The sequence below is a fragment of the Hermetia illucens genome, chromosome 3 (assembly GCF_905115235.1).
Source record: "Hermetia illucens chromosome 3, iHerIll2.2.curated.20191125, whole genome shotgun sequence".
Taxonomy (NCBI): domain Eukaryota; kingdom Metazoa; phylum Arthropoda; class Insecta; order Diptera; family Stratiomyidae; genus Hermetia; species Hermetia illucens.
In genome coordinates, this window is record NC_051851.1 from 149,302,019 (window position 1) to 149,314,485 (window position 12,467).

The following is a 12,467-nucleotide window of genomic DNA, read 5'->3' on the forward strand; positions in this document are numbered from 1 at the left end:
ATTGACTAGTTAACACTGAATGATTCTAATGGATTTGCTTATTTCCTTTGTTTTCAGGACGGAGGAACTCCACTATTCATTGCTTGCCAAGGTGGGCATGTTAGTCTGGTGAAGGAGCTGATAAACTGCGGGGCAAATGTAAATTCTTGTATGAAAGTAAGTTCCAAGTTAGCAGTGTTCAGTGAGTATCAAAATAGTCAAGCTTGATATATTCCAGGACAAAGCAACGCCTGTATTTATAGCGTCACAAAACGGTCATCGTAGTGTTCTATTAATGCTTCTTGCTGCCGGAGCTGCAGTGGATACTAGACGTAATGACGGAGCAACGCCCTTATGGATTGCAGCACAGATGGGACATGATCACATTTGTAAAGTCCTCCTGCAAAACAATGCCGAAGTTGATGCCGTTCGCAGTGATGGAGCAACTCCATTATTCAAAGCTGCACATAAAGGATACTCAGCGGTGACGGGGGAACTACTTAAGTTTAGGCCAAATCTTGGAATATTGCCGGTAAGTTGGATGATTTCTGGGATTGGAAGAAGATTTTGCATGTTTACTCACCTGGTGTTGTTAGTGCAGTCATCTGAAAAAATAAGAGAGGGTCAGGATTATATAAATTTCTCATTTTTTATCAAACGCCTAATTATAAGACTCTAGACAACTTCTCTTTTTCACAGAATGGCGAATCAGCCCTGCATGCAGCCGCTATGTTTGGACACCTAGCAGTAGTCAAGCAACTGGTAGCAGCCGGAAGTGATATATTTCTGAAGAATCAAGATGGTCTGACTGCCTTACAAGTAGCCTCGTTGCAGAAATATGTTGTAATCGTAGAATACCTCAAAGATCGAATCAAGAGTATGGGTGTTTAATGAATACTTTTTTGTACATATGTGTACGCGAATATATATATGTTTGTAGATAGCTCAATTGGAAGAAATCTCAACCACACATTACAAGCTCAAATATTGTTGTTAGTAGGATAGTTTGAATTGTTGTAAAAATCACTAAAATAGTCAGAAATTGACGCACTATACACTTTTGTATACTGTCCTGCCTTTTGGAAGAAACATTTTCCCTACAATTTCTCCACTATTTACATGGTTCAATTAAATGTGCAATAAGCGTAGTTTTAATATATTTTAATTAATGAAGAATGTTAACACTAGGATAATACTTCAAGTTGATAATAAAAGAAATTGTTGATAATCTGAGTCCTGTGTTATTTATGTATGTACGATATGTGGGATACCTGGTTGAATTTCACCCTCTAGTTTCCATGTCAGATGGCCTGGAACTAGCCATATTACTAGTACAACTATATACCAGATTGCCGTAGCTGATCATTGGCTTCTCCACATGCTGTCTGCATTCATTTGGGGTCTACGGCTCTGTTCCGTAGTTCATTATCCTGAATAATATCCTCTGAGCGCCGGGTGTGTCCTTATTCACTTATTATCTAGTAATTCCTTGAGGCGCGTACAAAATACGGTACACATAGCCCTAACATATTGTCTAAAGAAAACTGAGTTTTTGACCACCGATCTCCATGAAACAGGCACAATCCCTGTCAGCTGCAGTGATCTGCCCAGAACTGAGCGATTTAAATACCTCGGGTCAACGCTATCAGCCAATGGAGAACTAGATTATAAAATTGCTTCACACATTAACGCAACCTGGATGAAGTGGCGTTCCACAACTGGTGTTCTTTGTGATCGACGTATCAGCGAACGTCTCAAATCTAAAATTTACCGCAATGTTGTCCGTTCTGTCGCTCTCTATGGTTCTGAGTTTTGGCCAACTATAAAAGACAATGAACGGCGTCTTGCGTTAATGGAGATGAAGAAGAAGTTTTGATCACATCCGAAATGAGGTGCTCAGAGGTAGCGGGGAAGAATACAGGGCGGCAACCCTGTCGGCTGAAACAAAACCAAGTGGCGGAGGAGAACCTCCATAGTGGTGGCACCGGGAGATGCTGTATCGCGTTGGCTTGCCGGCCGTGATGTAGTAGGCGAATGCTCCAAAGGTCTAATTAGGGCGATCAGACCCGAGTCTGCACGGGGATTCATCTGAAGTGGCAATAGTCACGAAACCTTACCAGGGGTATACTGGTACCATGGGAATGGGGATAGCCCCTGGACTCACATACTTCAGAAGAATGTCGTATGTGCGTTCAACTCGGTTGTTTGCGGTTGCCCCCAGCGGGGGATTTATGGGGGTTGTGGTTGCGTTCAAGTGAACAGAGACCTTCGGGTTTCAGCGTGGTGTTGCGTTTCAACACGGGTGCCGTACTCCTTAGTTCGATAGAGATTTTGGTAGGTCTTGCATCCACCAGTATGAATGCTGAGCCATGCACTCGGTATAGACTGGTACCGCTGTTGCTTGTCACAGCGGGGCTCTGATTGTGGTCACAAAATCAATCCGTGTCTTAAGTAGACCGTGGCATTAAGTCCACGAGACAGGTACTTACGTAAAACCTCATAGGACTCACATCCGAAATGAGGATATCCGCGATCGTTATGGAGTTGCACCGATCGTGGAGAAATAGCGAGAGAGGTGTCTTCAATGGTATGGCCACGCAATTCACATTAAAGAGAATTCAGTTGCCAAAATTGGTCTGAACATCGAAGTCGATGGTAAACGACCAAAAGGCAGGCCGAAACAACGGTGGCTTGTTACGCTGGATGAGGATTTAAAAGCCTCGAGATTGCATCCAGGTCAGGCATTTAATAATAATCATTGGCGCAACAATCCATATTAGATCAGGGCCTTGAAGTGTGTTAGAGCACTTCATTCAAGACCACAACGATACACTTCAGTACACTGTAGAAGGCAATGTGACCAGCATTGTGTTCGCCCGAGATTATTACGCTGATTTGACTCAGGCACTCATTCACAGCTGAGTCAACTGGTATCCGACGTCAAATCACGATACAAATTCCAGTGCCACCAGTAAGATTTGAACCGCAACCTTCTGTACGACAGCCTTGTGCTCTAACCACTCAGCTATCCGGACCCCCAGGCATTTGATAAAGCCAAATGGGAAAACCGATCCCACCCCGCTTATGAACGGGACAAAGGCTGAAAAAAAAGAAGTCCTGTCTTCTGAGATACTGGTGAATATATTTTGGGTTAAACTAGAAATGACCTTCCCTGAATTGTTAACATCAATTTTTTGTGAAGTGACCCCAGAGGGTCATTGACGTTCGACCAGAATTCTTTCAAAGTCTGCATTGGCAGGTGTTTGCAAATCTTTTGTGTATAGATCAAAATGGCTATGACGACACTCAGAATTCAGAACCAGCATGGAAGAGGAGACATTACTAACCGCTTTTGCTAATGTTCAAGTAGGATCTCGGTTGTCGATATTCCTCAACTTCGGTCGTTGGGAGACATAAGTTGTATTCTCTCCAATTGCATTTCACAGGAGGCAATTTAGGACTTCACGCTGGATCCACTTAAGAGAAACTCATCGATTTAGCTCCAATATCAAGAGGGAAACGAGATGTAGGTCAGGGAAGTTCCCTGAACTTCCCAAAATATAAGGAAGCAGGAAAGTTGCAAAAACTTGCCAAAGACTAGAATTGTGATTTCGAAAAATCACCTCTCATTCTGCTTAGTGTTCCAGCTATTGAGCTGTCTCATTTGACTAAGGGAATGCACGAAGTGCAAAAAGTAATTAAGAATATGGTAAGAGTCGCAAGGTTCGATACAAGTCGCAGAAGGAAGATACGGAATGAAGGCAAGGTCAACAACTGTTTCTACAATATTAGCGCCGTCGACTTATTGTTCACGAAAAGGCGCGAGTAAATTCAGGCAACCAGTGGGTGCCAAAAAAATAAGCTATGTTGCCTACCCTGAAAAATGGAACTAAAACGTCAATAACTTTGACCTATTATAACTTTGTCAAGAATGGTGGTGGATTCCCATCAAACTTATGTAGTATCATGCTCTATATTACTGCAGTTTCATGATTCTGGAATGGGCTTAAGGGGGTTTCCAGCCACTTTCTAAAAAATGTAGTAATAAATTATTTTATCAATTTCATTTAAAGAGAGAAATCGGTATGGAGGGTATTTTGAGACCTAGGCACCGTATAGTGACAGCATTGTCACTTTTTTCTTCAAATGTTTCAATTGGACAATGTGTGCGACAGACAGACAGACGGGCGGACGGATAAATCTAAGGAAGGATGATGCGATGAAAGACACAATTGCCTGTTCTGCAAGTAAATAAATGATATTGATATCGCCTACATCACAAATAGCAACACATATCAGGTGTTTAGAAAGGCATTCAAAACAATGCGCAAACAAGGTTCTTCCAGCTAAATCTGAAATACTGAAAATCAGCCCAGGATCTGCTCTCCCAAACAATGGCTGAACATAAAATCGACGTCGCCAGGGCTTGCGAGCAGTACAAACAGGAGTTTGATTTACGGATAATAGCGGAAAAGATAGACATGCAAAAATCGAGCAATAAAAGGAATAACGAAGATCCTCGGGAGAGGCTTCACGGGAGCCAAAATAGGTGATATATCCATCTACGGTTGCTACGCGCAACCAAGAGACCTGCTAAACTTTCCACCGCCTCATCGAAGTTTCAATGCTAAGGGAGGAGGAAATCTTGGAAACCGCAAAGAAAATAGTAGAGAATAAGGCTCCTGGTTGGATAGCATCCTCAACAAAGCTCTTAAGGCAACGGTCAAAATGGCGGCAAAACTTGCCAAGGTATTCACCGCATATTTTAGGGAAGAAGCATTTCCAACCACTGAGTGGAAGAAGCAGATGCTAATTCTCATTCACAAGCTAAAATAAAACCTTCAGGTTAACCTCGGCCTAATAATCTGCTTCTGATTGCGGAGGAAGAAGGTGATCTCTCTGAGAACCAGTTGATTTTGAAAGAATAAGTCTATGATCGATGCAGTTAACCTGGTGGCTAACATAGCTAAAGCCACAACTGAGGATAAATGCCATGCACTGATAACACTTAACGTGAAGAAAATGTCGTCCATTCCGGAAAATGGAGTAAAGTACGTTAGGTTGGGACACAGATAATACTCCTTCGGTGTAGTGCTGATGTATAACTCCAGGAAAGAGTATCTGGCTATTGTCGAGGAAACTTCAAGCCCTTTTAATTTCCGATCAACAACACCGCAATCCCCTCTAGCCGTCCCCCAGCTTTATCAAGTTTGTAGGCTCTTCTGCTGAATCGTAGCGTTACCGTGTGACTTACTTTGTAAGTACTCTCTCCTCCTTTTTTTCTTCCACCCCAAACTCGCTTGGCTGATCGCTTGATCGTAAGCTTTTTATCTGTAGCTTATCCTGAAGATTGCGTGCCACCTCATTCAAACTTGGCAGCCACCCTTCGTTATATCGAAGCTTCATCGAAGAACTTTTAACAATAAGCTCCGCTTCGGCACTGCAATCGCGCTTCCAGAATATCTGGCTTGCATAACTCCTCTGACTTTAATTCAATACAACCCTCCATAATACTTTCCAAGTAATTCGTATGTAGCAGGTCCGACTCCACTTTTTTAAGCACTTTCACTTAAAACTACGTAGAACCTGCCTCTCTTTAGATTTCCTTTCTACTGGCTAGATGAACTGCTCCGTCTTTACAGACGGATAGTACGCACAACGCCGAAATGCTCGAAGTGGCTTTCGCGGAGCTTGGTCTTTATGTCCTATTCCCGATTTCGAGGCCAAGTCTGTGTTATAACACATTGCAGCTTGGTCCGCTAGACTCATGAACGTTCTTCAATTTCAAGTGTAGGTTAAACTCCCGGAACGGTATGCTGTCGAACTTCCAACTAAGCACTTCCCCGTCGTTTGAATCGTTTGTCACATTACTTCCGGTTGGCCTTTTCGCTCTCCTTCATTCTTTTCATCAACGGTAGGGGAGCGGAGGAAGGAAGCTGTTAGTCCAAGGAACCCCTGCCATCACAACATGAAGAACCCGAATGTAATGAGCAACACGGCTCCGTCTGTCATTGCGACTTAGCATCTCTCTGACAGTGTTGTCTGAAGAAAGTAACTTCGAATCCCATCCCACTGCAGAATGCACAATTTGGGGATTTTGTGCAGGTAAGACTAGAAACCTCACTATGCATTCGATTCTGCCACGAATCTAAATTGCCGATGAGCGGCGCAATCCATCTGCCTTTTGACATATTATGCCAAACGAGGTCCCATTCAGTTAGTGTGCGTTGTTTTTCTTCACCACCTGCGTTAAATCTTCCTCCTTGTAGCTGACAATGGCTTTACGCTCCTTAACAAGGAGCGCAACGCGGACACCCTCGCGGCAGTTTCTGAGGCAGTGCGATAGGCACGCCATTCATAAAGTTTTCTGTATCTGTCACTGAGCAAGGCGCTTAAGATACACTTACTTGCCTCCTCCTTCAACCTCTGTGTCGTAAAGCAGAACAGACTGCGTTGCTCCCATAAGAACGCGTTTCCCGGTAGATATAGGCCCCGCAGCATTCGCGATTAGCCGAATTAAAACCTAGACCCCATCTGCAGCCTCTTTCGATGTTGCTTTGGTTTGCCCGCAAAAGTTCATCTTTGAGTCAAGCGTCAATCCAAGGTACTTAACCGTTGGTTTTGGTTGGATTATCGACTCGGCGATCGATATGGTACGCAGAGTTGGGATTCTCTTTTTAGTCAGGATGACTACTTCCGCTTATCCGACGCATCAATATACAAAATCTGCTTTGCGCCTACAGTACCTCCGGCAAGACGTGCCGAAACATTATCCACATAACTGACCAACTGACTCTTCTTTTATGTTCAATAAGTCCGACCATAGAATGGATCTTTGTATGATCCCCGAAGTGATCTACATTCTCCTCTGACCCTCTAGCATCTTATAGAGCAGGGAGAGGTTTCTCAGATAATCCCTCAATATGTGTAAGAGATAGTTAGGTACCTGGAATGAATTGCCTAGTGTGCCTAGAATGTCTTTTCATCTTACAGAATTAAAGACATTTTTGACATCAAGCATTACGGGAACCACTACATGGTGCTGAGATCGGAGGCAATATGCCTCAGCTTGACAAACCTGATCCACGACTTGCATAACTCGTCACCTTCCAGCGGGAAGGAAAAATCCCGTCTTTCAGGCAACCGTAGAATGCATCCTGCAGTAAGTCTGAATGATGGTGCAACATCAGTTTGTCTACCTCTGCCGGAATACTATCGAGTCCTTGCCCCTGCTTGTTTTTCATAGAGGCGCCATTCGCGCTGCTTCTGTCTGAACAATTTATTGAAAGTTTACCATGTCCGCAGACTGTCGTTATCACCATCACCCTCCGGAGTGCCCTCCAGGGAGGCTGAACCTGTTCGGAGAGCTTGGGTGAGTCTCCGGGATTCACTTTCGAGAGTTTCCACCCACAGGGGGAACGTCGGGCTGGTTGACACCGAGAGGTAGCATCAACCACTTCGAACGCCGTGTATTAATGGTCCCTTGTCGAGAAGATTTCCAGAACTTGTCACCTGTCTACCGGCGGCACTGGTGATTCCGACGTGCAGCTTATGTCGGGAATGCTCCCTTCACGCCGGAAAGTTGGCTTTTGGGTTAAGCTCGCCTCATTCAAGTGTCCTAACATTGAAGTCACCTCCAATCATGGTCCACCCTTCCATGTCCAAGTACAATACAGATTATCAAGCCCGCGTTGTAGTAAACTGTAACTCATGAGGGGTTGCACTTCGGTGCATCTTGACCTGTAGAATGCAAATCATATTAACCGTAACGTAGCTCTTTCCGGTTAAATCCTGAAGAGTGGGCTCCGCCCCGAGATCGCAGTATGTACAACGCTCGCACTGAACGCGCCACGGCCCCTGCAGAGAACGCAACACTCCTTTTCGTTAAAGGTATTCGCCGCATTTGCTACATGCTGCCTTCCTTTCACTTCCTCGACAGGTCACAGACGTGCGCCCGTAATCTATGCACTTGTAACACGTGGTGGAGGCTGCTTGCTGGAAGACGTTTCTCAATTGCCATGCATTTCTTAATAAGCCTTTCCTTTTCGGCTTTTGGAAGGACAGTCGACCACGTTTCCATTCGGCTTATATCCAAAGGCCCGGTTTTGGCGATTGCTCCTGGACCCTTTCCTTTTTTTTCGTCTCTTCAATTTCTTCAGTTTTATAATTCTTTTTCTTCATGGAAATTATAAAAGCGCATCGTGTGAAAGGGGGCCGCAATAGTCAGGAACGGGTATGCCCAGGAACAAAGCCTTCAGCGGTTGTTCGGGGCAACGTGTTTTACTAATACCGGTTTAATGCACACTACCCGGATTCCGAATAGGTGGCTTGTGATACATGCCATAACTGCTACCTTGGGGATCAGAGCTACTTGTTTCGGCATCTCGGAAGCGCCACTTTTCGTATCGTAAGTGACGTAAGGATCGATGACACGGACTGCTCCTCCAAATAGAAGCGAACTTATCTCTACCATCAATGCAATGCACTGGAGAGAAGTAAATCTATTGAGGTTGATGGTCTACTGTTTTTGCGGCTCAACAATTGGAATAATCTGATATCACAGAAGGGAGTCTGTCTTGAGTATGATAACTCTAGAGGTATTTGAGTTGTTCTTGCTGTCGCAAAGGCAATGATTGATTGCATAATTCCATCTGCAGGGATCCTGCTGTATTGAACACGCAAGGGTCCTTCAGACCATTGTGAAGCAATGCGGGGAATCCCCAATCTACTTGATGTTGACCGGTTTTGAGAAGGATTTAGAGTGTCCAAAGGGTGTAAATCTGGAGTGTTCTACGGAGGTGCATTTGGCAGACATTAGGGATTGTTCACAGTGCGGTATATGACAATATAACCCGTCGCATGTTACACCGAGGTCAAACCTTTGAAGAAATTGAAGTCTGATGTTATATCTTCCTGTTATTGTTGACTTGCCGAATGACGCAAAGGAGGTCAAGGGGCTATGCCGTTTACCTCTAAATGCATAGAATACATCCATGACATCTGTTGTCTCTTTGCCCATGCATCCATCAGTCATGGATATTGGCCAATTGGTTGGGGATTTAGAAAAGGAGGCAAAGAGAGTTGACGTGTATATAAATAGCAAAAAAGTTAAGAAAACGGACAATTACGTTAGTACTGGTTAGAAATCCGCAGACGTAATGGTCACAAGGTGGAAATGGCTGTGAATAGGTGACACCTCAAAAAAGGTTGGGAATTCTATTGTTGGTTACGCTATGCAATTTAATTTACTATTTCAGGATGGCTGACGAGAGGATTGGTCTAGAAGCAGAGTGCACACTTCCTGGGTAGTTCTGGAGGAAGGTGAAACTCATGTCAGTGCATCTCCATAGCCAGTAGGTGCAGTTGATGCGGTATGCCCTACATAAAGTCAATGGGAAGGATTTCTTTTCGGTATCTTACAGGGGTTTGGTTTCGGTTTTGCAAGAGATAGAACGCATGCTACTTAGAGGTATCGATATTACCATATAAAATGTGGAGATCTTTGCTGGGTCTAATTCGCCTTAGGTTGAGGAAGCATAATTTAGCTGCACGTTTGGCGTTAGCATCAGATTAAGAAAAGCGTATCTGACACCACACCTTTAGCTATCGAAGCATAGTGTCAACGGTAAGATGGTAATATTACGTACCAATTCTTACTAGAGGTTAGGAGTAGATGACCCGGGGAATTGCTTGCTTCCAAATCAAACCTCCTCACAGAGGACGAGGTTCACATCTAATTGCTTCAGTACTTCAGACAACATTTAATGTAGCATGAGAGAGAAAATCCTTTATCCAATTCAGTCCAGTAAAACGAACATTTAAAACTATTAACCCTGGACGAGACAGAAATCTCTTTATTTTTTCAAAAACGTTCTGTCCACTTGGAATGAGAGGATCATATACCGAATCCGGATGGAAGGAGGTCAACGTCTCATATCAATCATAAAATATGATACTTTGCCTTGCTCTGTATACGAGCTAGCCTAACTCCATCATTCATCAAATGAAAAACATCACCTACATAAACTCCTGGGCAACTTGTCGTCCCAATGGTCATAAGGAGGCAATATTTACATAGACACTGCAAATCCCCTAATGAAATAAAGACATTATCCTTAAGGAATGAGCGGTGAGTATTTCAAACTAAAATGAATAATTGAGGATTTATGTCACGTCAACATGGCAAAAAATTAATTAATACTACCACAGCAGGATCCCTTTCATATGTGTACTATAATTACCATAATTCACTGCCTAAATACAATTCATTTTCATTTTCATCCTGAATGGGATCCAGCAACAACATGCTACCAAAATGGATATTATGTTTTTCAACTTTCCAAGCAAAAACTTTTACGACTTCAACTCCTTTCACTCGAACAATTTTACTACAGTTGCCGTGAGATTCGACTTTTGCGGTCGACCAGGATGTCAGCGACAGTTTACGCACGAAACTTTTCATTTTTTCGTCCTGAAATGAATCTCCGTAGGATACGTGAAAATACATTTAAGCGTACCAAGCGGAAAGATAATATTTCCGCTTTAAGTACTTATAAGCCCCATAAGGATAATAATCCTGCTACCTAGCATAGGGAGTACGGAGCTTTTAATATATCTACGCTTGTGGATGTGATATGGATATAGCGTATCCTTTGAATGTTTCGATATTGCCTCGGGGCTGAAAAGTGAAAGCAGTTGGAGTTTTGGAGGGAATAGAAAATGCAAATGCTGCGCGCAAAGAATGATTCCCCGTCAATGTGTGACGTAGGATATTTTGGAAAGGAGAATGGAGGAGGTGGGTTAGTGCATTCAGTCAGATTTAGATGCACAGGAGTCATGCAAACCTTCAATGCAATTTAGTTTATCGATGTCGTTTATGTATGCAAGAGCTTCGGTATTTCTTGTTTAGGTTATTTATTCAGGTTCGACTGATCCGTATACTTGTTAGCCTTACATAGTAGGGGGTTGGTTTCTAATTAATTATCGCTTCCTTTTTGATTGCTGCAAATCGCTCCAAAAGAAGTGTCGTAAGTTTAGATCCAGTTTTGAATTTGCTAAGCAACCACTTTAAGAGCAGATTTTGAGGAAATTCAATAGGATACCTGTCGGAATATGCCCCTAAGCAGGATTGGCATTCAAAATACGAGCAACATGAGAGATGTGTTGATTTTCTTCAACTTCCCAGTTCTTCCTAATTAGTAAGCGCTACTGAATAGAGTAAGACGAGCGGACTACTCTAGCTGTAGGGGATCCTTTTGACACTACCTCTTCAGATAGCTAAATTATTGTTTGGAGGACGTCCTGGTTACCAGTAGAGACGAAGTAGTTTCAGAGAATAAACAGAAACTGTGAATCTTCAAATAGTCAGTACCCAGAAGGGGCACCTTCTTACGATTAACTGGGAAGTGATAGTTCAAATGGCTACGATACCCATTGGCCACTATGTAAACTACTTATCCTTAGTCTTGCCGAAAGCAAAGGTGATGTTTGGATATATGTGTAGGTGGGAGGCCTGAGGGCAAAGGAGCGCTATTCTGATTCCATAAACTATTAAGACTATGACTGCTGTGGGAAGGATAACGGCAGCAAAATCTATGAAGCGCAGATCTACTAAGTCAACCGATGGTTTGAACGAAGGATGGCAGTTCCCTTTTGAGGTCACCAAAGAATTTTTTGCCTAGCATTCTTGGCTTTAGTTAGAGGTGGATAATTGCAAAAGAAGTCGCTGAGGGTCTCTCCCTACCCTCAGCACTTTCAACAATGTGAATTGAAGGATATGCTGAGATTCGGTCTCCTTTAGACCGGGTCCCGTCCAAAACGTCGCAATCCTATATGAACTTGCGCACATCTGGACCAAAAGCTCTTGTGAACGAGTTTTGTTGTAAGAGGGCCAGATTTTCCACGACTTAGTGTAGGTGGTCAACTTTCGCCAGTCAGCGGTATATATTTCTGATGAAGCACTCTCCAGCTCTCTACCCTAAAAGTCTCATTGTCATTCAATGGCCTCTTCCTAGTTATTACAATTCTCCGAGCTAGGGAAGTGGAAGGTTAGTGTAGTACTCCTGTTATTCACCTATAGAATTGTGTAAATAACAAAGCTGGGGGAGACTTTTGTTGGTTTCTGAATTGCTTCAAAATATCCGTCTCGTACTGTCACTGTAGTCTATAAATCCGTTCGCCTTCTTCGCTGCAATGCTAGACATCAGACGTTGTAACTTTCCATGCGTCACTGATCGGTCGTGAGTTAGGTCACTGGAGGTGATATACACGTTTTTCGTTCCGGTCTGTCTCAATTTGACCGCTAGGAACTCAGGTGACGACACAGGAAGACGAGAGGGGTTTTCTTATCGAAGGTATATGCTGTCTAGCGCTGTCGAGCAAACTGTAATATTTGTTTTTAGTTCATCGATTATCTGGCATCCTTCGAACCAAGGTTCCTTTATTAGTGTGAAGTCAGCAGCAGTGTACCAAGGTAAACTTCGAATGCA

The 12,467-nt window shown here is 43.3% G+C and overlaps 1 protein-coding gene across 2 annotated transcripts in view; it reads left to right on the forward strand.

Moving 5' to 3' along the window:
• LOC119651714 (ankyrin repeat domain-containing protein 29) overlaps nucleotides 1-1,207 on the forward strand; it is a 37,323-nt gene extending 36,116 nt beyond the window's left edge. For both annotated transcript variants that reach the window (XM_038055434.1, XM_038055435.1), the window contains exons 7-9: nucleotides 58-156; nucleotides 218-511; nucleotides 679-1,207. In XM_038055434.1, the coding sequence (XP_037911362.1) occupies nucleotides 58-156; nucleotides 218-511; nucleotides 679-870 (585 nt within the window). In that variant the 3' untranslated portion in view covers nucleotides 871-1,207. The remainder of the gene's footprint in view (nucleotides 1-57; nucleotides 157-217; nucleotides 512-678) is intronic.
• The last annotated feature ends 11,260 nt before the right edge of the window (nucleotides 1,208-12,467 follow it).